The sequence below is a fragment of the Stigmatopora argus genome, chromosome 2, assembly GCF_051989625.1.
Source record: "Stigmatopora argus isolate UIUO_Sarg chromosome 2, RoL_Sarg_1.0, whole genome shotgun sequence".
Lineage (NCBI taxonomy): Eukaryota > Metazoa > Chordata > Actinopteri > Syngnathiformes > Syngnathidae > Stigmatopora > Stigmatopora argus.
This window is the reverse complement of record NC_135388.1, coordinates 19,622,113-19,647,107: the sequence shown is the minus strand read 5'-3', so window position 1 is coordinate 19,647,107 and position 24,995 is coordinate 19,622,113. Positions and strand designations below refer to the sequence as shown.

Below are 24,995 nucleotides of genomic sequence, written 5' to 3'. Positions count from 1 at the left end.
ATGAATGTGTTATTATTGCTACTGAGTTACGTCCAGCGAGATGTTGAGTAAAGATGCAAACTTAACAGTAAGAGTCGTGTGGATTATTTGGTCACGATATTACATCTTACATAGAACACATTTACAACAACAAAAACACTAAGCTGCATGGGTCAACATAATTTTGTGTTATTTCAAAGAAAAATTGAAAAATGCCAGAGAAAATTGCAGCAAGTTGGCTGATTTGGTGAAATGGTCCCTGTGATTTTTTTCCAATTTTTGAATTTCAAGAAAAAATGAATTAAAATTGCTGCATGAGTGCTTGGTCAAGGTTGAAATTCTCATTTTTTTGGTACTGTAAGTTAAGATTTATTTTCATAACTTCCAGTTAAGGTGGGTCAATACTAGTAGTAGACTCTCCTCACTACTGAAATACTGAAAAATATGCAGTTTCACGGCTCAAATTTAAAGAAAAATGTGATACAAATGCTACGTGTACTTTGTCAGGGTTGCAATTTTCATTTTTGTGGTACTGTAAATTTAAGACTTTTTACAGCCTAGTTGGCTGACTACTCACGTACTAAAAAATATGCAATTTCACTCCAAGAGTTCATTCATTCATCCATTTTCTGAACCGCTTTATCCTCCCTAGGGTCGCGGGGGGTGCTGGAGCCTATCCCAGCTGACTTCGGGCCAGAGGCGGGCGACACCCTGAATCAGCTGCCAGACGAATGCAGGGCATGAGGAGACAGACAACCATTCACGCTCACACTCATATTTAGGGGCAATTTAGAGTGCCCAATCAGCCAACAATGTATGTTTTTAGCAATGCAGGAGGAAACCGTAGTACCCGGAGAAAAGCCACGCAGGCCCGGGGAGAACCTGCAAACTCAAAACAGATGGACATGACCTGAATTGTAACCTTAATATCTCGATTGAATTTCAATTTTAGGCAACTCAGTGACTGAGTGTTACGCCGTATCGGCCTCATGGTTCTGAGAATTAGGGTTCAAATTCCTAGCTGTCCAGGCTAAAAACTAAAGCTGTGAAGTTAAAGCGGTAGAGAAAATTGATTAACAATTTCTATTTCTCTTCATATTCAAGCCAAGAAAATGCATAACTTCTATCTAGGAAACACTTTACATTTTCTCATAAAAATGAAGAATTTAAATTGAATGCAATCTCATGTATTTCATCCCACTCTGTATTTTCGAATGGATTTATCTTAATGCTTGGAATACACAGGCAGGCTATAGTGTCCACTCTTTTAACCATGAACGTCCGCTGGCTTGGCCTTAGTGGTTTACTTCCGTATTTTAATGTGTTACACCTCCCAGACACTTTGTCCAAAGAATGAACAATGTTTGGGGATACATGGGTTTGTTGTCAAAAGGAACTGCATTAAACTATGGTTTAGACACCAGCGGTGTCCAATCTGGTCCTGAAGGGCCATAGCTGATGCAGTTTTTTTCCAATGAAGAGGATATTTTCCCTCCATCTGGCATGCTTAAAGTATTCAATTGATTGCCATCATTTCTGCTGGTTTCAGAAGAAACTTCATTGGTAAACTGTCTGCGTTGGATCAGCTGGAGCAAAAAACTGCCCCCATTGCAGACCCAGGTGGAATGGACACCACTGCCGTCTACTATTGTATTTTGGTTTGGACCACAAAATATAGACTTTCCTTTTATGAATCCACCCTTTGATTAAAATGTTACTTTTATTTTTCTGATGGGAAAACACAAAGTTCAAGATAGAAAATACAGTAGATTTCTGTGATACATTTTAAAGCCCAAAAACTCCCTTAGTTTATATCATTCCCAAAAACCACATAATCATTTGGTAACATTTCCAGTTAGGCGATCTGTATCATATGACAACAAATATTGTTATTTACTCATCAACTTTAACAAAATAGTTCATGGTAAAGTGACACCTCCGCAAAAATAGGTTTCAGATTGTATCCAGTCTTTACGGATGGCAAGTGCGATATGGATGACAATGTGCAATGCTTGTACAGACTGTCAAGGCATCTGGTGAGAAATGGACAATAAGGCAAATGTAGCAATACATAACGTGTAAGACAGTTTACATGGGCGGAGTCTAAAGAGACTAGATCTTTGTAGGGACATTATTTACTTCAAGTTGAGTGGTCAAGTCCTTGGGTAGATAGTAGGTATTTGGTGCATGAGCGATACATTGGGGAAATATTGAAACGGACTTTTCCCAAAATAGAAAGAATTCCTGTGTACTAAACTCAGTAACTGTATAATCAATGAACGAATATATGATGTGGAGTGCAACGCCGGGAACAGACGAGACTTTGGTGACCTATTTCAGTTACTGAAACTTCATCTCGCAAACAAATCTCGTAAGAGGCCAGGTTGGCCAGTCGGACTTGTTTGACTGGTCTACGGTGAAAAGAGGCTGGTGGTGACAAAGATCACAATATGACAGAATGTGCCAACTTTGACATGTGACAAATTTCACCAGAAATGATTTTAAATGATAAATAATCTAAATGTTCGAAAACTGATGCCAAGCCAGACAAGTGAGATTGACCAGGTTCCAAATGAACAGTTTAGAGAGAGTTGCTTTTTGTGTGAATGGAATTGAAACATTTGATGGGTGGGGCAGATGTAGGTCACAATTCATGCAAACAGTTTCAATAGCTATCGACCAAGGTGACACCTGTACTTCTCTAGCAAAATAAAAATAAAAAATCCATTTGAAAATTGAATGAGCAATCCCAAATGCACTAGGGTACATATTAATTCTTTACAGTGTAAGTGTTCTCCTATATATATGTATATATAAATTCAAAGCCAGTTGTACACAAGCTACAATGCCAGCCTGCGTTTTTGTCAAAGGACTTAAGTCTTCTTCTTCAGCTCCTCGAAACGTCGCGTTAGGTCATCGAAGTCGATGTCGTCCGAAGTGGAGGCATTCCCACCGAAGGAAGTGGCCGGGAGTGTGTCTGGAACCGAAGGAAGTTCTGGGAGGGCATTGTTGTCATATATTTGTGATGGGGCACCTGCAATAGAATAAAAGGGGTGCAGATTGACCTATTAATGATGCTTTTTGATGCGTTATTATTATTAAATAAACTCAAAAGCTATTGCTCTACATCGGGGCTGCTCAAAAACTTCCCGCAATCTATCTTTTTCCCAGGCGAACAACAAAGTTCAACAGTTATGTATGTTGATATACACCTGGCATCTCGACATGGACTAATATAGTGATACCACATGATTTTGCGGTTCATGTTTCGCAGATTCAGTACGTTGCGGGGTTATAAAAAAAATTCATTACAAAAAAAAAGGAAAAATACACATTGTATGGCTAAGGAAACTAACAGACTGGATCAAAACCAATTGTCACGTGATTGTCACGTGATCTACCAATAGTACTTTGGCGATCAACCGATAGATTGCAAGACGTATTGAGCTCCCCTTCTCCAAATTAAGTATGGGACACACAAAGTCAAATTTGTTAACATTCCCAATGGAACAGCAGTGCAAAGAAGACTACTAATATTTTCTATCAGTTATCGTATCCAAGCTGACACTGGAGGAAGAGTGAGTGATACACCCTGCCAACATACGAAATAGCCAAGATATTTTTGGCATTTGGGGATTACAAGTTTTTGTATAGTAAGTGGACCATTCAAAGTTGCCGATAGTTTGCAAGAGTTACTTTCCAACTTCAGCAGGCCAACATTAACTAGGACACCATAGAACAGGGATGCTTGCAGTCTTCCAGTAAATTGCCAATGTACTATTGGCAGATCATAGGACAAGTAAGCTTTTTTGTTGTTGATGATGACGACAGGGCCTATGTCCGATTATTATTATTATTATTAAGATTTGATCCAGTTTGTTTCTTGGTCACTGTTGCATCTCGTGCAACCAATCCCGTGCCTTATGAGTGCCTCTGAGCGATGTTTGCCATGCTGCAAAACATGCTCGATCGTACCACAACTTTAAACAACGCCTATATTTTCCTTTTTGTTGAATTCATTTTTTTAAACTAAGTGCTATATTTCATCAGTTTCTTTAAGTCTTCAACAGGTTTTGCATCACAGAACGTTCAAAACTAGTCATCTTTGACCACACTTATTTCCTCACTTGAGTCTAATGTGCTTAGAGAACTCTTAGGAACAGCTTCAATTCAAATCGTACTAGCAACTCCACCTTTAATTTATGAGATGCTATATCAAAGATTACACAGCAACTGCAAAAAATATTTTCCATGAATTAACTTACCGATCACCTGGGAAGGAACAGAGTTTATATCATCAATCTGAAACAGAAGAAAGGTGTTTATGACACTAGCTCTCATTTTATTAGAGTTGAAGTAATTTTGTGTTAGTGTGTTTAAGTAAGAAAAGAAAAAAGGGGGGGGGGGGTTGTGGGGGCTCAACGATGAAACCATCACCTCGGGCACCAGACTGTAGGCTAGTTTGCAAAATCCAACAATAAGGGACTAAAAGTTTATCTTCTCTTCAGTCTCCAGCTAATCTATTCCCAGGTCTGTTAGTGGAACCACTGAGGTGTTAATGATCGCAATATGTATTAGACATTTGGCACTGTGTAGTTTTGTCCAAATAAAGAAAAAACCTACTGAGGGAAAAGAGCAGAAGTATAGAGATAAGAAGAAAATCTAAGTGAACAACTCTTCCCTGAGTGATGCCCTGCCCTGTCCATCTGTCCATCTGGGGGAACAGGGAGGGGTCATGGATGGGAGAAGTTTGGTCACTTACAGACTCGTATGTGGGGGGAGAAGTGGGCAGCTGAGGGGGTTGCCCTCCTCCCATTGGGTGCGGGAAGCTGTTGTAAGGTCCAAAGGCCGGATTAAACGGTTCCTGGGTGATAAACGACACGAGCACAAGGTTCTCAGTTGGTACATGGCGCGCGATGACGGCGTGACCGGCAAAATGCAAGCGGTGTACAGTGGTACCTCGACCTACGTCCAGCTCTAACTACGACATGCTCGAGATACGATGAAAATGTCGATCGAATAATTCCCCCTAGATACGATGAAAATTTTGATCGAATAATTCGCCCTAGATACGATGAAAATTTTGATCGAATAATTCCCCCTAGATACGATCAAAATTTCGAGATGCAACCAAGCCAGGTGGCCATGGCACTGTCTTGCCGCATCTCTTTCGTGAGTGAAATATATCTACGAGCACGGGGCGGAGCTTTGCCTCCCCCCCGTTTTTCCCCACGTTGGTCAATGCCTACTATAGTACATTTAAATACAAAGTAAACAACAATGGATCGGCAGAGTTTTGCATAGAAAAGGCGACCGTTGACAATTAACATTAAGCGCGGAATAATTGAAAAATATGAGAGTGGTGTACGTGTCAACGAGCTTGCTCGGCAATACGAGAGGAATACGTCAACTATATCCACCATCCTTGAGCAGAAGGACGCAATTAAGGAGAAGAGGCCTTCCAAAGGACGAACTATAATTTCCCACCGGTGCAGTGACATTCATGACGAGATGGACAGCCTTCTTTTATTGTGGATAAAAGATAGTTCCAATTCGAAAGCCGCGGTGGAATTTATCAAGACATTTGCCTCGATTATCACCCAGGAACGTTACAACGAAGTGGCAAGAGTTTTCGGATTTTGTAGAAAAGAGACACCCTGACAAGTTGGCAAGTGGTCGCGCGTTATCGTATTGTGATGACATTTGTGTCGTCATTTTCGAAATATTTTGAAGGGAAGGCAAAAACAAACAACTCTTGATGCGTTCGTTTTGAAGACTCCGGCTGAACGTGCGGGTGGAGTCAACCCGTTACAAATGTAAAAAAGATTAAAACAAAATTAGAATTCATTTTTGTGTAAAGTTACATTAAACGTATGTTTGAGTGTCTGTATATATTAATCCAAGTTAATTTAAATTTGTTCCGTTACGAGTGCGTTATCGTGGAAAGATACCCCCCCTCCCCTCTCTTTCTGTCCCTCCTGTAACCTCCGCGAAATCTGCCCAATTTTAGTTATATTAAACACATTTTAGTACTATTAAACCACTTGTTATTTATTACTTTGTCAATATATGGCGAATTACAACAAATAAAAATGTTTTTTCCAATCCAATATCCTGTTTTTGGTGTTTTTTCAGAGGGTTGGAACAAATTAATTTGTTTTTAGTTCATTTCAATGGGAAACGTTCACTCGAGTTACGAGAAGCTCGACATACGATCTCAGTCCCGGAACGAATTAAGATCATATGTCGAGGTACCACTGTATTTTTCAAATGATAACGAGCAAATGACTTGATTAATTTATCATAATCTTTCTAGAAAATCCTAATCCTGTTGAAGCAAGTAAGGAAGCAATTTAGGATTCCTTGTCTGATCAGGGATTTGAACAGCCCAATCTTCAGTCACTGGACAATTTCCCAACTAACCGAACTACAAACGCTCTATTTCATGATTAATAAATATTTGTTACTAAAGCGTTATTTTTCAGGCTAGATTTATAGGAGAAAACCTAATTAGGACACATCTATAAAACTTCATTAATGTTACAAGGTTTGTCAAAATTTGGTCTGTTAAAATTAGAGTCGTTTGTGGCGGTGCCAACGCTCTTGTCAATATCAGAGCAGCAAAAAGAAAACAGTGTGACATAATAAAATGTGTTCCCATTGGTTATTTTAAATACAACTGCTTCAGGGGAGAAAGACCTCACTAAAAGCTCAAGCGTACAACTTGGTACTTCTGTTGCTATTTGTATTGATAATTTACCATGAACAATAGCAGTACTAACATTTTAGGCTTAAAGAGTAGTTCACTATCTTGATATCTTAGTCACCATGATTTCCTTATAAAAGGACAAACGACCAACCCTAAAAAGAGGTGCGTCTTTCCGCTAAATTTAAATTTAGTCAAAGTCTAATGCACACAAAGATGTTTTGAAAGAATTATCTTACTCCTTTGGGAGTTGGATAGTTGAAAGGCATTGGCATTGGCATGGGCATCGGCATGGCAGGGGCAGAAACCCCCCCGCCGCCGCCACCTCCTCCTCCTCCTCCTCTTGAATTCCTGTCATGGTTCACGTCAATCAAGTCTGCCTCTCCGTGACTCGCCTCAGGCTGTCATAGGTAAAAAAAAAAAAAAAGGTTAAGCTGATGAGTGACCAACACAACACACCGACTTCCCCAGCCTTTTCAAGACCTACCCGGACCATCGCGTCAGGTTCATATGGTACACTATAGTTTTTTGCTATCTCAATCAGGTAGCGTTCCACCAATATCTTAGGAGGGGCCTCCACACTCAACTTGTGCATCAGCTGTAAAGACATCACGTGTTTAGTCCGACTCGAAAGGCTGAAATATTTCTTGACTCAATTATTTGTTTGGAGGAAGTGACAGACAGTGAAAAAAATGCAAACCCTTTCATTGACTGTTCCAATCTGGTTTGTCCTGCATAGCTTGCCATACTCCTTGCTATATTTTGCACATAGCTGGTCTGACACCTGTAAGAAGAGAGAGCTTAATACAATTTAGGCGAGACGACTTCAAAAAAAATCTAAGTTTCCTTTTGACGAACACTTACGAGTTTTAATTCAGTCACCTCCGACTGAAGGCGGGGTGCTGCCCAAATAAGAGTGGAAACGGCCTCTTGTAATCCGGGATCCAACTCCCTGAAATGAGCACATAGCAAAAATGGTCCACCATCAATTCAGCACGAATGAGTGACGGACACAAGATCAAATTCTTGACTTTACTTCATGGACTGAATGAGGCCGAAACGCGTCAGGAGCAAATCGCAGTAGAGTTCCAAGATCTCCATGGCTTCGACCATGTAGTCCTCTCTGATGATGTGCTCCACGCGGATGCGCGCCCGCTCATCTTTTCCTGACGACAAGTAATCGGAGATCTCCTTGCGAGCCTTTTGAGCGAGCTCAGCTTCATTAAAAATGGAAAGACGAGCATGAGATGACATACGGACGAGGACTAAAAGAAGCCTTCACGGTCGTAGTCTTGCAGGACTTACTTTTCTTTTTCTCGAGAAGTTTGAGTCTGTTGATGACAAGCCTGAGGTTGACCCTTAACCTCTCTGCTTTGTAGCCTCCTCCCAGCATGATGCCTGTGATCCGTGATAAAAGGGAAAGACAAGGTTTAGTCTAAATGACGTTCATACAAAGACAGCTGCTCAAAGTATTTAAGTATGTACATTTGAAAAGGAGGAATTTACAGTATATCCCTGTTTAGTTAAGATGAAGAATAATGACACCGTAGCAGGGTGCACCGTGTGCAACAATGATGTCACCATTAACTAAGGGCGGGATTAATTATATTACAAAAGACGATGTTCACGTAGGCTTAATTGTCCCAAGCCATCACCTGAATTTTATTTCTGTTGGTTAAAGACTGTCATTAGTTAAGTAAAATGTAGTAACAATACATTTTATTTCAACGCGCCTTCAGGACACTCAAGTACAGATTACAACCAAAAGATACAAAAAAAAAAATGCAAAGTCACAATAACAAGTGCGAGTTGGGTATGATATGGGAAAAAAGATATGTTTTGAGTTTGGATTAATGTAAAAGTAGGCTAAATGAACAAAAAAAGTGACATTTAATTAATAATTACATTAGTAATATGTGTATCAATTATTGATGAAATTATTCTCAACAAGACAGATCCCAATGCTGATGTTTTTTCAAGATATGTTTAGCCGATACTGAACCGATACCAGAATTTTTCATCCAGTAAAAATAATGCAAGAAAATTTGTAAGTATTAAATGACTATTATTTTTTTGCTATTAAAGTGCACCCTGGTGGTGGTACTGAAGACACGGGCTACTACTGGAAACTATTTGAGGCCCGAACCGAATTTCGGGCCGGGTCGGGTTCGGCTCAAGATCCTATCTCTAGTTGGGGGTGTGTGTGGGGGTTTGTATAAGGTCGACAAGCATCAATGATAATTCTGTCTCTAAAATGTCTTCGAAATTAAGTTTTTGGAACTTTGGGTGTCTGCTAACATTAACCCGACATCTAAATGGTTGGGCCCTATGAAACCATTTCGACATTGTTCAGATTTTCAAAGAATGCCCGACTTTTTCACTTGGGAAAACACGTTTGGAGCTCTTAAAGCAAGCAAATATTGGTTTATCCTCAGTCTTCTCTGGCATCTGGCTAACAAGCTAGATAACGCAAGTCATATGCTAAAGAGAACGCAGCAAAATCTAACAAGACACGGAGTACTTTGAACAACAAGTCCAAAGGCAGTTTACTATGTGGTTAACAATAAAGAAAGTGGTCTAAAAGCGTACCTGTCTGAAGAAATGGAGTATACAGAACACCTCTGTTGTGTTCCGTGTTTTGTGTCTGGGTTTCGTCGCCTAGTTCACTTCCGTGATGATCTTTGTGACGTAGTGGGAATTTTCTAAACGGGGAGGGGCAATGGAAATATGCAAGGGTCACGCGCGTAAAGACCGTATAAATAAAACTAGATGTCTGATGCACAATGAGAAACAGAGAAAAGCACGCGTTGCCACTTATCGGCCATTTTGCATCAGAGCCGGTCGATATAGTGCAGGGTTGGCGAACAAGTTAGACATCAAGAGCAAAACATTTAACTGAGTCAGAGTGACACCCGCGGGGATGATTGCGCTCCCTTACGTCAGAAGCAGCATAAAAAAAACCAATCCGTCATATTATTTTTAAAATATAATGTATTATGTTTTAATGGGCCCTGATGAATTTGAGTGTTTTAAGAGAGAATAAAAATAAGAGTGGTTAGCATGTCTTCCTTACAGCTCTGGTGTCCTGGGTTCAAATCCAGGTCGGTTCAGCTGAGGGGAGTTTGCATGTTCTCACAGGCCTGTGTGGGTTTCCCCTGGGTACTCCAGTTTCCTCCCACATTCCAAAAACATGCATGGTAGGCTGATTGGACACTAAATTGCCCCTAGGTATGGGTGTGATTCAGTGTCCCCCACCTCTGGCCCAGAGTCAGCTGGAATAGGCTCCAGCACCCCGCCACGACCCCAGTGGGGATAAAGCAGTTCAGAAAATGAATGAATGAATAAAGGTAAGACAAACATGAAACGAGACAAATAGCCACAGTATATACAAAATATGATCAGAACCAAAGAGCCAGATGCGGCTCAAAAGCCACATGCTCACCATCACTGCCCTAATCCGTTCCTAAATCCCCAATACCTCTCAAAAAATAGTATAGAAGTTTACCAATAAACACACAATATATTATAGTTTAGTCAACACAGCATGCAATTTAAATAGCAATAAATTGTTCAATTGTCTGTAACATAAACTCCAGAAATGACATAAATCAACTACATATTACAATTTATGTATCGAAAACTAACTTTTGTTGAGGAATTATATCAAAAACATACTTGTTTGGTAGATGCAACATATGGTTGAATTTTCAGTCTATCAATAGTCATTTTTGGTACATTTACAAAAGTAGTAAAGTGATGGGAACATGTTTTGACTGGAGACCACTGTCCCACTTAAAGCAAGTTAATAAAAGATATATTTTGTTGTTGTGCCAAGTTGTCAAAATGGGTATGATTGAGGGTTAAATGTAAAAAAATCTACTAAACACCTAACTCAATGGCAATGAATCATGATCATTCAATGCCCAAATTGATTTGATGTCTCTTGCTGTCATTGGCAGTGAATAGCTTAAGTTCATTCACTCTAGAATGAGAGTAATTATAATACCTAATTATTATTACCAAATTGCTAAAACAGAAACATGAAATGTTCTTTACTCAATCCCACTCCCTTTTCTTCAATAGCAAACAAAATAGGGGGTTTTAAACATTTAACTTTCCACTTCGTTTAATATATTTAGGTTTTTTTTACAGAAAGCATCATCAAGCATCTCAAGTAAACAGTCATATTTAGTAGTTTCCCAATCCAACACTGTAGTACACATACACAGGTGAGATTACTAACTCACAGTTCTCTTGGAGATGCTGCAGCAAATTTTGCATGGCAGTTTCCAAATTTTAATTACTGTGCATCGTATAAAATTCAGGGATCAGGCTTCATTTGTTTACCTTTGCATCCACGTATAAACGCCAACTCTACCGTACACCATAAAATGCCCAAGACATTTGAATTTCATTTTTAATGAAAAACAAAAACACATTCAAGGATTTAAAGATAAGAGTTTATGATAAAAAATGGCCTCTGTACAATATAACCTACTGCAATAAAGCATCAGTTGCTGATTATAATTTAAGTTTGCTGGCAGAAACCTCTTTCTTCTTCTTTTTCGTAGGCTGGCTTTTTGTGTTTTTAATCTGACTTTTTACTTGGTCCTGCAGCTGAGAAAAGAATGCTTGAGAAGAGCGCAGTGCTTTGTCCTTTCCCTCATCCTAGAATAGAACAGAGGCAAAATATTACTCATGTTTATCTCAAAACTCTCATACATGGTACATCATACAGATGAACTAGACTAGTGCAGTAATTCTCAAATGTTTCTACTACTGCCACTAGTGGTACACCAAGGAAACACTGAATACAAACATAATTAAGAAATATAAATAACTATCAAATGCAACCAACTATTTAATGAGCAGCATGTAATAAAAAAAATATTTGTAAATATTACATTACTATATTTTAATCTTAGTCATAGTTAGTCAACCCTATTTGATGTAAATCATTTCAATACCACTGATCTGGTACAGTACAAATTGACAATTTCAAACGGGTTGGGTTTTTTAACCCCCCCAATATTTTTTTTGTAGCTTATGACTTTTTAATATTGATTTTTCTTATGGATTCAAAAATTACAAAGGAAACTCACCTTGAGTATAGTCGCCTTCCCTCCTTTAGTGAGTTTCTTCAGGTCTTCTTTAACTTGAGCCTTTGAGGGCATTTTGTTCTCACTGGCTCTAATGGCTTCCTTGAGCTTCCGTTGCTTTTCTTTATCCTTTATTTTGAAATGCTTCACCTTCTTCTTAAGTCGCCTTTCCCGCTTTTTGTCGGTAGACGTCTTCTCGGTATCACCCAAAATATCACCAGCTTTGTTCTTCTCCTTTGGTAGGAAGAAAGCACTTTTAGACACTTTGTCTTAACCGCATCATTTATGTTAAAAAATATGAAGTGTTTCTTACCTTAATTTCCTCTGGCGCAAGTAGAGTAGCATCAGTGGCAGTGGCTGGAGTTACTTCTTCGATTGTGATGGATGGTAGGTTGGAAACCACCTTCACCTCAGGCACAGCCTGAAGACACAAAAGAAATATGAGCGACTGTTCAACCAGCACACTTTAAAAAAAGACCATTGATTTAATTCAACATTGGCTCTAATGTTAAGAGGTCCTCATGTATATATAAAAAGTCAGCATAAAAATTAACATGGCTTAAAAAAACAGCATGATGACTTCAGTGCAGGGATTATTTCAGTGAGACCTGCGTTTTTTCCAAACATTTAGCAAATACTAAAGCACCTAAACAATATATTACTCTGGAAAAAAAGCAACGCATAAGAAAATTGGATCTTTGGATCTCTTGGGTGAAATTGGCTCGTTGACAGCAGACATATCAATTATTACGACATGGATGAAGAGCCTTCGATGAGGTCACGCAATCTAAATGGGTCAAGATTAATAATACAAACAAAGAGCAACATTGAGGAGTGAAAGCCGATTAAAAAGGAGTGAAAAGGACGTCACTGGCAATGTTAGAGTCATACATTAACATTGACTGACACTCATTGTTACCGCATCATCAAATGCTCTTAACTTTTTACCAGTTTAAAAAAATAATAATAATAACTCACTGGTTTAGGTGTGAAATGGAAGTTTGAGAGGGCATCAAGTTTTAAAAAGAGAGCGTCCATCAGTTTTTGTATTTCTACATGGGCTGGGTTCTCCTCTTCCTCAGTCTTTTGCTGAAATCATTACAATCAAAACATCAGAAAAAATACATCTATTTTTAATAAGAGTAATGTGGATTTCAAATATTGCAAAAAGAATGAGACAAAAGCTGTACTTCTGCCTGCTTGATGTACTCCTGCTCATAAATTTCAGCTAGACTTTTCTTGCTCTTCTCGTGATCTAATGTTAGTCTCTTCTTGTACTCAAACACCTCCTCTTTAGGCTTCTCCTTGCGAACCACGTCATCAAATGCCTGGGGAGACCCAACCCAAGGGAAACGGTAGAGCGTCATCATGTATGCTGGAAAACAGCAGCACTTAAAACGAACCTGGTCTTTAATTCTCTGTTTAATGATGTCTTCAAGCTGCAATGTGGTTTCCTCTGTGATAGCAGGAGCTGCAAAAAAAAAGACAGAATCTTACGGTCAGAAATTACTGTATTTCGAAGAATTTTTTTTTATTGATTATCACATCAAGTGAGTAGTATTAGGGATTTTAGAACGGATTAGCCTTTTTACACGTCTCTAATCACGGAAACATCAAGTTAGCAAACCATTTCTGGGAAAAAATAATTTCGTAAGTAGAGGCATCACTGTACATAGTTGTACAAGCAACAATGCAAATTTCTGATTCATTGATAAACAAAACAAGCGGTGCATATTTTCTTAATATCAAGCAATTGCACCTGAAGGCAACTGTATGTCTCTCAATTTAATGTGCCGTTTTAATGTTTTTCTTTCTCTTTTTATTGTTGCTCTCATCAGATTACCAACTAACATGGGTATTTCAAGACTGATATCAATCGAGCGCGAGAGCTTGCCGAGAGAGATACTAAAGAAATGACAGTCAAAATGATCTGTTCCACCCTTATATTTATTAATATATTAAGGAGTCTTACAACTGAAGGTTAAGGTGTTAAATTTGCTTGGTGCTAGTGTGTCTGTGCATGTTTAGTACCAATAAAGCACAACAGGAATTGAAGCATAAAAGTTGCAACAACATCATCATGTTAGAGAGAGCAGGCAGAAGAGAGAAGCGCGGCTGCATCAGAGCCGAAATAACACGTTTTTATATATTGATTTCTTCATAACGACCAGTAGGATAAAAAAGGGCCGATACCGAAATTGTCAAATGTCCAAATATCGGCCTATCACTAGCTTTGACCATTTCACTTACCTACTAAAAAGTATTACCAATATATCTACTTACCCTTCCTAGATGCCTGTTCATATTCCAAATCTTCTTCAAGCATACTGTTTTCTGGGCGGGACTGTGCAGTCACCTCTCCAGAAAGCTGCCACGATTTTGTGGAAAGGGAGGCTTTCTCAAACTCCTCGATTTTCTGTGACATCTACAAGTGAAGAAATTACATGAATTGAGATAAGCAATATCCTGGGGGGATTTGAAACATTAAATAAAATATCCCATTAAGATGCCAAAGCGTCAAAAAATCCTGTTTTGTAGTGGCTGAATTGAATTTTCAGATTTTGTGACCCTTTTTTACAGTGGTATTTACAAGAGGAGAGTACAAAAATATAGCTCATTTTTTCATGCTTTCAAGTTATTGTTTTCCAATAATCATTTTTAGCCAAAAATTAAAAAAACTGCAAATCAACTATTACGTTTTCGTTATGTGAACATAGCTAACACGTCTGCACTGCTTGAAACAAATGATGAGAATGTACACATGTCATTAAAAACAAAGAGAGCATTCTACTGGACTTTCAAAATACTAATTAAACGTTTTGAAAAGGGCAAAATTCAAAACGTATTTAGAACGTCACGTTGTGTTTCAAAATTAATCAAGTTAAAATGGCGAACCAATAGCGAAAACTTTCAACATTTTTCTATCATGTAAATTGCTGAGAAAAAAAAGAAACATTGCTTGATTTTTTCCCCTGTAGCTTTGATACAAAATGCATACAATGGTACCTCGGCATACGAGCATTTCGAGATACGAGTCAAATTTCGAGCAAATAATTATCTCTAGATACGAGAAAAAATTCGCGATACGAGAAAGACATGAGAGGTTGTTTATCATTTTAGCGCACTGTCTTTTTTGCCGCATCTCTTTCGTGTATAACAGATATCTGTGAGCACTGGGCGGAGCGTTGCATTTTTTTTCAGTGTTTTTTTCCGTCACTCAGCGCGAATGGCGGAGCGATCGCTACGAGGAGTATATATTACTTCTCGTTGGCTGCTCATAAGAACAACAGGGGCACTGGCTCGCAACTCCCTTGTGTAATGTCTCTGGTCGCAACTCCCTCTTTGTAATGTCTCTGCGAGCACTGGGTGGAGCTTTGCATTTTTTCAGTGTTTTTTCCCCCTTTAGCCTGTTAGCTCCCATTGGCGGAGCGATCTCTAATACTACAAGACTACTTCTCGTTGGCAAGTGGTCGTGCGTTATCCTATTGTGAGGACATTTGTGCGCGTCATTTTCGAAATATTTTGAAGGGAAGGCAAACACAAACGACCCGTTCCCTTTAAAAACTCCTGCTGAAAGTCCAGGTGGAGTCAACCCAAAGCAGAAAGGTAAAAGAAATTAAAACAAAATTAGAATTCAGTTTTGTGTAGTTACATTAAATGTATGTTTGAGGGTGTCTGTATATATTAATCCAAGTTAATTTAAATTTGTTTTTTTCTGTTACGAGTGCGTTGCCGTCTAATTTTAGTACTATTAAACACATTTTAGTACTATTAAACCACTAGTTATGTGTTACTTTGTTAATAGATGGCAAATTAGAAGAAATCAAAAAAATTCCAATCCAATATCCTGTTTTTGGTGTTTTTTCAGAGGGTTGGAACGAATTAATTTGTTTTTAGTTCATTTCAATGGGAAACGTTCGTTCGAGTTACGAGAATGTCGACATACGAGCTCAGTCCCGCAACGAATTAAGTTTGTTTGGCAAAAACTGGCATTGTAAACTACGGAATATTCGTAGTATTTGGCAGCGCTGAAGTCTACATATACCTTTTCTTGGTTTTTCTCGTATGACGATTTGGATTGACTTTTATTTGAGTTTTGGCCCTTTCCTCCAAAGATGTCCTCAAATTCCTCCCCTTCACTCTCTTCAATGCCAGGAAGGTTAAAAGTCACCGTCTTCTGAGAGGTTGAGAGGCTTTTGTTGCTTAAAAAGTTAAAACAAACTGTCAGTTTTACACTTCAAATTTTAAAATTTCAAAAAAGAGGAAAAAACTATCATCACTCTTACTCATTGTCAACGTCATTATCAAAATCCTCCTCCTCTTCCTCCTCCTCCACCTCCTCATCATCATCATCGACTTCTTCCTCTCCATCTTTTTCCTCATCCTCACTATCCAGTTGTTCATCTGCATCACCGTCAGTCCCTTCCCCAGCACTAAAGTAGTCTTTGTATTTCAGATCTCTGGTGCTCTTTTCCTGTAAATACAATATTCATTTTTACATGAATAAATTAATAAGCATACGACACAAATTTCACAATACATACACTCTTTTTCTTTAGTTTTTTTTTCGAGATCAATTCCAGGTCAAAATTGTCATCCTCGTCAGAGGGCATGTCCTGAAAATAATCAACAGCGTTTTCATCCCCCTGCTCCTTTGCTTCTTTTTTGTCCATGTCATTAAGAAATGACTCCATTTCTGACAACTTGAAGAACTGGTCATCAACTTCTGAGGGAATGCCTTTCATTTTGGAAAGATTCTCTGTGGGTTTCCGTTTTTGCTTCTCCGACTTCTCCAGTGCATCCACGTCAAAATCTAAATCCGAGTCTTCATCCGTGTCTTTTTCGCCGCCATACTCAGGCATTTTCTTAAACCTACCCCGAGGCCTGTCTTTAGCTTCTTCCGCTATATTTTCATTGATATCTCCTTCCTCATCTCCAGTTCCTTCATCCATCTCCTCTTCCTCCTGCAGTATTGCGAAAGTCTCATCAGACAAAGCCTCATCAACTGAACTTCTGAAGTGTCTTAGGACACCAGAATTCTGCAGCTCCAGCTCCTGCCAGATTTGCTCTTCGTCAAAGTTTTCCACCACTAGCTGAAACAAGGGGCTGGCTTTATAATGCGCTGGCTCTTGAGCTTTGTGGAGGTCATAAAGGGCTTTGGTAAACAATTTAAAGTCTGTGGCCACGGCATCTTGAAGGCTGGAAGCATAGAAACAGATAGCCATTGGAAATATTAGTAAAATACATTTTAATTTAATCAATCATTACTTTGATTTAGGGCCCCCAGCAGATGAGTGGTTAGCGCGTCGACCTCACACTGGGAGACGTGGGTTCAAATCCAGGTCAGTCCACTTGTGTGGTGTTTGCATGTTCTCCTGCGTGGGTTTTTTCCGGGTACTCCGGTTTCCTCCCACATTCCAAAGACATGCATGGTAGGCTGATTGGACACTCTAAATTGCCCCTCGGTATGAGTGTGAGCGTGAATAGTTGTTTGTCTCCTTGCGCCCTGATATTGGCTAGCCACCAATTCAGGGTGTCCCCCGCCTCTGGCCCAAAGTCAGCTGGGATAGTCTCCAGCACACCCCGCGACCCTAGTGAGGATAAAGCGGTTCAGAAAATTAAGTGAGAGGAGACTTTGATTTAAGTATGATGTTGTGAAACTTGAAGTGCATACTGACTAATAAATAGACAATTTGATAGTCTTTATTTCCACACCGGGAATCTTTTGAATAAATACGGTAGCAATAATGAGTACATATGTTGTGATGAATGACTGCATGAATACAGCAAATTAGAAAGTAGCTCAATTTCGCCAAGTTTGTTGTCATTTTCGCAGTTTAGTCAACACGTTTTATTTGTGATAGTGTTACACTGACAAAACAACGCAAATCATGTCGACACCTGCTCAGCTGCTTACTCTGTTGTATTTTCGCTGGATTACACTATTCTACTCTTCATTCAAAAATCCATAAACCCAAAAAGATTTCTGTGCCGTTAGCTTTAGCTCACAGCTAGTTGGCTCTTTAACCCACCAATATGCAAATTCGAAATATATTTTCCAATAGTCACAACCAAACAAAAGAGTAACACTGACCTTAGAAAATTATCTGGATGCTCTGTATTGGCGTGAAGTTTATCTAAACACGTTTGCAAAGTGTTCGATGCGTCTAATTCAGCCATCGTTACTCACATGTGAGAATTTGTGTGTTGCACATAAATAGGCTCGGTATGAAACAACTCGGTTTTATTTGGTTCTGTTGTTGGCGTTCAAAGATGGCGTCCACTTTTCTGAAGGTTGCAGGTTGGTTCTGTGTTGATATTTTGCATCATTAAACATTAAAGCAATTGTAACACAATTTTATTTTACAACCGAACGAGAGGCCATGCGATTTGTTACCAGTCTTAGATTTGGGCAGGGCGGCTAACAGCTTGTTAGCGTCTAATGGGGGACTAAACACTTAAAAATAAAAAAGTTTGTCTTTTGTTCCCCCCTAAATAGTACTTAACCTTTCTTTGTTTTCCATCGTGCGGGTGAACATAGTAGTTGCCTAGGATTTGTGACGTTTTCATCGGATAAATAATATAAATTAGGGGTTTTATAAAAATTGTTTAGCGGGTTAGATGAACATGTATTGGTTACATATTGGTTAACATTGGTTAGATGAAAAATAATTAACGTTCGCAAGTTTATTTTTATATTTCAATACGTCTATTTCGTATTTTTTTAAAGCAATTTTGATTGTGCATTCAGCCATCTTCCGTACAGCATATGCTCACATGGGTCCCGGGGGTGCCTAAACCAGCTGACTTCAGGGGAAAGGCGACCGACACCCTAGACTGGTCGCCAATCAGCCGTAGGGCATGTGTAGAGATAGACAACCATTCACACTCACAATCAGACCGCTACCAAGCGGAAATCAATCCCACGCTTGCCTGAATCAATGTCAGGCGAGTGAATTTTGATTGGCTTTTTTAAAAACTTGTTTTATTCATTTTCTGAATCGCCTTATCCTCACTAGGGTTGTGGGGGGTGCTGGAATCTATCCAAGCTGACCTCGGGCCAGAGGCAGGGGACATCCTAAATCAGTGTCCAGCCGATGGCAGGGCCCAAAGAGACCCACAACCATGCACTCTCACACCCATACCTAGAGTCAATTTAGAGTGTCCAATCAGCCTACCATGCATGTTTATCAAATGTGGGAGGAAACCGGAGTACCCATAAGAAACCCACGCAGGCCCAGGGAGAACATGCAAACTCCACACAAATGGACATGACCTGGATTTGAACCCAGGACCCCAGAGCTGTGAGGCCAACGCGCTAACCACTCGCGCCACTGGGCCGTCGCACCTTATATTAAAAAAAAAAAAAATGACAACAATAACAAAAAAACTGTAGGCTATCCCAGTACCATTCCACTTATGAGACTTACTATACCACCTGAGACTCGAAGCAAATTAGTCCCATACAAATCTGATGTAGCTTTGTAAGCCTGAAAGTGGCTGTCGTTTGAAAATTGCTCAAATTTGCTGTTACCTGATTTTAAAAAATGCTTCAAAAAATATGTTCGATATGGGGGACGATTCCACTTCTAGAACACACTAGACCACCCCCGAAAGTCAGCTCAAAGCAGTCCCCTACAGATCTGGTATAATTTCATAAAATAAGAGTGGCTTGAAAATTGCTTAAATTGGCTGTTGCTTGTAAATGGCTAGAATTGGCTGTCACTTAGTAATTAAAAAAAATCAGTTTGATATGGGACACACTAGAACAGGGGTGGGCAAACTTTTTGATTTGCGGGCCAGAATGGATACTAAAATTTGAGAGAGGGGCCGGGCCAGGAGCATTTGGACACGCAATGTAATTTATCAAACCTGGGGATTGAAATGTAAGAAAAAATACACAATTGAAGGTGAAAATTTATTTTCAAATTGACTTTCAACATTAAGAACATATTATTCAACGAAAGAAAGCAGTCTTTAAATTGAGTGATGAGCAGCATGTTAATTAAGCTACTGTACTGCTGCTGTGCGTACATGTGCAAGTTGCCATTTATAACACAGTAGAGAAACTCACATTTCAGTGGGAACTGTGTTGTTGTTCTCCAAGTTACACTCCAACAATGGTCTAGACTAGTGTGTCATTTATCGGGGAAACGAGGGCATTGCAGGGCAAGGGGAAATGAATGAGGTCATTGATTTTTACTATAATTTGGACAACGTCGGCGGGCCGGATCAAAAAGCCTAACGGGCCGTATATGGCCCGCGGGCCGTAGTTTCCCCATGTTTGCACTAGACAACCTTGACAACACGGAAAAAAACTGACATCAAATTTGAAATCAACAGCCAAAAATGAAATTTTATAGAATCTTTTTTAGTTTAAAAAAAAGACATGCAACAGAAAACTGAATAACATTTTTTTGACCAGTAAAATCAAGCTAGTACTCGAAATTGGCTAGATTACTGTATAAAATAAACTGTGATATAATGTAAGCATATGAATTGCCCCAATCGTCTATGCTTTTTATTATTACATAACCCTCCATGGTTAGTTTACTTTAAAAATGGGAGATGACATTTCAATATGCTTGCTGACTATGTACTCTTCTTCTGGTGTTTTTTAAGTTTCCTGTCTTTCAAGATATTCTCATCCTACACTCCTGAGAGCACATTCAACCACAACCTCCCTTTGTCAGGGTGACCCTGGATCACTGTGGAACCTTGGCAAGCTGAACCATATTGCCATTGCTGTCCCAGACATAGACAAGGCCACGGCCCTGTATCGAGACGTCCTCGGTGCCAAAGTGAGTGAAAAAGTGCCTTTACCGGAGCATGGCGTCTACACAGTGTTTGTGGAGCTGGGCAACACAAAGCTGGAGCTTCTGCATCCTCTTGGTGAGAAAAGCCCAATTTCTGGATTCTTGCAGAAGAATAAGGCTGGCGGAATGCACCACATTTGTATTGAGGTGAGGATGTTATCACACGGGGACAGTGTTGTGTTTATGTTGCACCCTGCATTTAATCTTAAAACACAGAACAGTGATCCGTTGTTGTTTCTTCAATCCAACTTTACTGTCATATTTATCAACACAAAAACCCATAATATACAATTACACCCATATATATATATATATATATATATATATATATATATATTAGCAACACGTTAGAACCCAAAACATAATGTACAATTACACCCGTTCAACATACGGTCATAACTTGTTATATGTTTCTTTTTACTACTTTGAGAAGTCCTTCTCAACAATCCAACAGGGCAAACAATGAAATGTCAATAACATAACTTCCTTGCTATGACCGTCATAGACACTCAACAGGATAATGGTGGCCGAAGGTAGCGTGCTAAATTTTATAGCCATGTGCATGACCCGAGACTCGCACATTCACGCTTGCAATTCAAAAGTAAATAAACATTACTAAACATTATCTTCTTTCTCACACGCTAAACAGTGTATATTGTTGCAAACCACACCCTCAACCGGCCTCTACAACAACCAGCATACCTTAAAACACAGGGAGAAATAAGAAGAAGAGTGATCCGTTGTTGTTTCTTCAATCCAACTTTACTGTTATGGGGAAAATCTTCCGTGTTTCAAGCTATGTGCTCCAAGGCATCAATAATCGAATACCGATACTCTCTTTAACATGTCACACTTGCTATGTGGATCAAGGCATCAACAATCGAACACCGATAAACACTCAATCCAAACCAGCAGCACATCCTCAACACGCGATCGCCAATAAATCAAACACTCTAGCATGTCACATTTATTACTCAGGTCAATTTTGCTTTAGATGATTAGGAATGTCATTATCCAGAAAAAAGGTAGGCTAAGTGATCTTTCAGATGAAATTTCAGGAAAAACCTACCATATTTTCTCGCATATAAGTCGCCCGTGCGTATAAGTCGCACCCTTAAAATTGTCTTAAAATTGTTGAATTTTAGAATTTCTCGCGTATAAGCCGCCCCCTGATTCACAATTTTCACCTCCTTATTCATGGTATTAATAGGGAGTACAAATGTGTTACTTTGAAGGGAAAATCTTATGAAAAATCATCCCACGTGGTTTTTCTGAGATACTGTATTAATCCAAAGCAGATGATTTGGGTCCATATTATAAGGAAGTTAATATGCCTGTCTTTGTAAATGCGAAATATCAAATTATTCAATTTGAAAAAAGAAAAAGTCTATCTTGATGTGAATCTTTTTTTTAATGACACAAATTACAATTTCACAATGTTACAAATTTCCTATATTTTCATTGTGTTTTCATTAAAAGGCAGGTTGGTTTATTGTTTTTTTTAGTTCAGGAACTTAAGTGGGCAGCTCAGGGTCCTTAAGTTTTCATGTTATGTTGTTTAGGCACTTAGGCGGACAGCTCGGGGGCCTATCGTTGTAGCTACAGTTGTACGTAGTTCTTTTGCATGGAGTACCAAGAACGTTTTCAGCGGAGTTTTCAATGTTCGTCTAAAATTTGACTGTAATAAGTTCGCGGAGAAGAATGCTATGCACTGTCAATTCCTTGGAATTCATATAACGGGAGCTGATAAATCATCCGTGTGTCCTCGTCTCACTCTCTGACCGGAGTATCTGTGTAAATTAGGTGTCCCAGCTCTATCAACAAACACCGTAATGCTAACCTAATTCGCTAAAAGTTGTATCCGTTTATCTTTTTTCCACTTTGAAATAAATGACCGTATTGGCCGCAGTCTTGCATTATGGCGTTTCGTCTTTGTCAGCTTTCAGTTTCGCGCATGTTGTCTTTCTATGCGCATTTAAGCCGTACCCTCGACTCGGCCATTTTTTTTGTCAGTCTAATTATATGCGGCTTATGTGTGAGTAAATACGGTATATGCGTTTTCTTGCTCTTTTCTGAGCATCTGGATGCTTGAAAAGTGTCTCTCGTGCCACATTTTTGCCCAAACTAGTACAGCCTTTTTCAATCCGGCCCTCTTACTTGAAATGAGAAAAGTTTTGATAATAGCAAGAACTGCAGTTTTGCTGTATTATTAGAAATAGTGTACTACTTGAATGATTTTTTTTTTGCAGGTGGACGACATTAAAGCTGCAATCAACGACCTGAAAGTGAAGAACATCAGGACTCTTTCAGCAGAACCGAGAATAGGAGCTCACGGGAAACCAGTTATGTTTCTTCATCCAAAAGATTGTGATGGTGTACTCGTGGAGCTAGAGGAAGCATGACACAGATCAAGCTCTCTCTTTACTTTGCTCTTTTATTTCGAGAGCAATGCCTCTAAATTGACTTCGCCGTGACCCTAAAATGTTGGTTGTGGTTAGACCTGGTGCTGGGGATGAATTTATGTGATGAACTTATTTCCAGTTTTTCATAAATAGTGACAGCCTTATAGATATTTGTGTGTGCCTGGCGGTCATAAAATCATGCATTGCTATTAATTTACAGAATGACCTTGTCCAAGTTTATAGCTGTTGCAGCATTATAATCATGGAATTATTAAAGCGTCTCTAGCATTTTGTATTTTGTTATCATGAAAATATTGAATTTTAGTGAGGGATGACCCATAAAGTAAGCACTTGCTTAAAAGGATTTTTATGATTGGTGGAAATATTAGCTCTTCAAAATTTAATAGGTCCTCACAATGTTTAGTCTTGAAGCTAAATAATGGAAATAAAGCATCAGGGAAGGTAATGTTATGCAACAACACAATTGTAAACTAAGATGTCATGTATACTACCCTAACTGTTTTAATTTATACTGAGCATTGCTGTTATCGTACATACTATTTTTGTGTCACTTCAAATATTTTGCCACTTTGGATGTTAAGTGACAGAGACACACCAATGGTGGCATACATGAAAATAAATGAAAAAAACCTCCCTACCTTCAGCTGGAATTTATTCCAAGCAAAGGAAATGGATTAAGAAATACGCTTCAGTGTTAGCGTGTAACATTCCAGTTTCTGAAAAAATGTCAGAAAAAAAAAGATTTTTTTGGGGAGTTAAACAGATGCACCTGTGGCAGTTGTGTGACAACTTCCATTTACATGTCTTTGATCTATTCTTGTCAAACTTCCCCATCACAAATATGGGTGTGCAAAGTGTTTCAACATTACTGATTCATATATATATATATATATATTAAAGCTTTTAGTTGTACTGGTTAATGGTCTAATCATGAGATTAAACATAAAACTGCATTTTCAGGAAGGTGTCGTGGGCCACATTAACGTCAACTCTATTTCATGTGGGCCGGACCATTTTAGATCTAATATTTAGATTTTTTTGTTAAATCGGATTAAAAGAACTGGATCAAAAGTCTAAACAGTCCATTTTTTATAGATCTAAAACAATGTTTATTTGAGCTTTTTTTTTCTTAGTAAGGGAAAATGTCTGAATCATCTTTTTCATTTCAAAAGGAAGCAAAATATATATTTTAATTATGTTCAATAATTTCAAGTGGAAAACAAAATATTACATTTATTTCTAGATTGTACAAAATGCTTTTTGAACTAAACAAAAGAAAAAAAATGGATTAAAAATTGCAATGAAAGATTTAAAAAGGGGAAAATCAGGAAATATAATGTACATCTATAATCTACATTTGAATTTGATCCTAAAACAGAAAGTCGGCACTCATGATTTACTTTCTCTGGCTGCACAGAATGATGCGGCGGGCCAGATTTGGCCTCCGAGCTGCCACTTTGACACCTGAGTACTAGTGCAATGGGTACACACATTGGGTTCCTTGAGAAGCACAACAGCCTTTTCATCTGGCTGGAATCAGCAGTTCCTGCATGATCTAAGACCATTAGTTTTCTGAAACAGGTGCATCAAGCTAAAACTTAATTCAACAGGGAATTTCAAATCATGGATTTTCTCCACATGGATCAACCACTGGTACATTTGAATCACTCAGAATTCAGATCATGGGATAATTAATTTCATTTTTTTTTTACTATTTTCAACATAACTCATGCATCCCTCAAAGTATTGGGACAAAATATGTCATTTAGACCTATGCAAAGTTCCAGGGTAATCCGGGTAACATCAATGCTCTGATTAGTTATCCTTTGATTATCAGGTCATCACTTATTGTGACTTCACTACTTTGATCTTTTTCCAATAACTAAAAAATATATTTTTAAGTTCATAAAAATGTATAACTCCACACTGAAACTCATAAGCAGGAGCCACTTCTGCTAATAGGACTCAAGCA

At 38.7% G+C, this 24,995-nt stretch overlaps 3 protein-coding genes across 4 annotated transcripts; 1 reads left to right on the top strand and 2 right to left on the bottom strand.

Moving 5' to 3' along the window:
* Positions 1 to 1,680: 1,680 nt before the first annotated feature.
* ist1 (IST1 factor associated with ESCRT-III) lies at positions 1,681 to 9,413 on the bottom strand. 2 transcript variants are annotated; one of them, XM_077591434.1, is made up of 10 exons: positions 9,275 to 9,413; positions 7,991 to 8,083; positions 7,722 to 7,902; positions 7,550 to 7,637; positions 7,386 to 7,469; positions 7,173 to 7,283; positions 6,925 to 7,086; positions 4,742 to 4,843; positions 4,245 to 4,281; positions 1,681 to 3,013 (listed from the first exon to the last, which is right to left on the bottom strand). In XM_077591434.1, exons 2-10 carry the CDS (start codon positions 8,076 to 8,078, stop codon positions 2,853 to 2,855), a joined length of 1,014 nt encoding a protein of 337 aa, XP_077447560.1. In that variant the 5' UTR covers positions 8,079 to 8,083; positions 9,275 to 9,413; the 3' UTR covers positions 1,681 to 2,852. The 2 variants fall into 2 exon arrangements, with proteins under 2 accessions (XP_077447560.1, XP_077447568.1); XM_077591442.1 differs by lacking the exon at positions 4,742 to 4,843.
* A 1,675-nt stretch (positions 9,414 to 11,088) lies between these two features.
* On the bottom strand, positions 11,089 to 18,042 carry mphosph10 (M-phase phosphoprotein 10 (U3 small nucleolar ribonucleoprotein)). Its single transcript, XM_077593031.1, has 11 exons — positions 17,879 to 18,042; positions 16,329 to 16,983; positions 16,071 to 16,258; positions 15,830 to 15,986; positions 14,068 to 14,209; positions 13,188 to 13,255; positions 12,975 to 13,112; positions 12,763 to 12,873; positions 12,098 to 12,205; positions 11,788 to 12,018; positions 11,089 to 11,353 (listed from the first exon to the last, which is right to left on the bottom strand). The coding sequence occupies exons 1-11, from the start codon at positions 17,962 to 17,964 to the stop codon at positions 11,207 to 11,209; spliced, it is 2,031 nt and encodes a 676-aa protein (XP_077449157.1). The 5' UTR covers positions 17,965 to 18,042; the 3' UTR covers positions 11,089 to 11,206.
* mcee (methylmalonyl CoA epimerase) lies at positions 17,997 to 23,660 on the top strand. Its single transcript, XM_077593044.1, has 3 exons — positions 17,997 to 18,085; positions 20,407 to 20,747; positions 22,850 to 23,660. The coding sequence occupies exons 1-3, from the start codon at positions 18,013 to 18,015 to the stop codon at positions 23,000 to 23,002; spliced, it is 567 nt and encodes a 188-aa protein (XP_077449170.1). The 5' UTR covers positions 17,997 to 18,012; the 3' UTR covers positions 23,003 to 23,660.
* Positions 23,661 to 24,995: the final 1,335 nt, after the last annotated feature.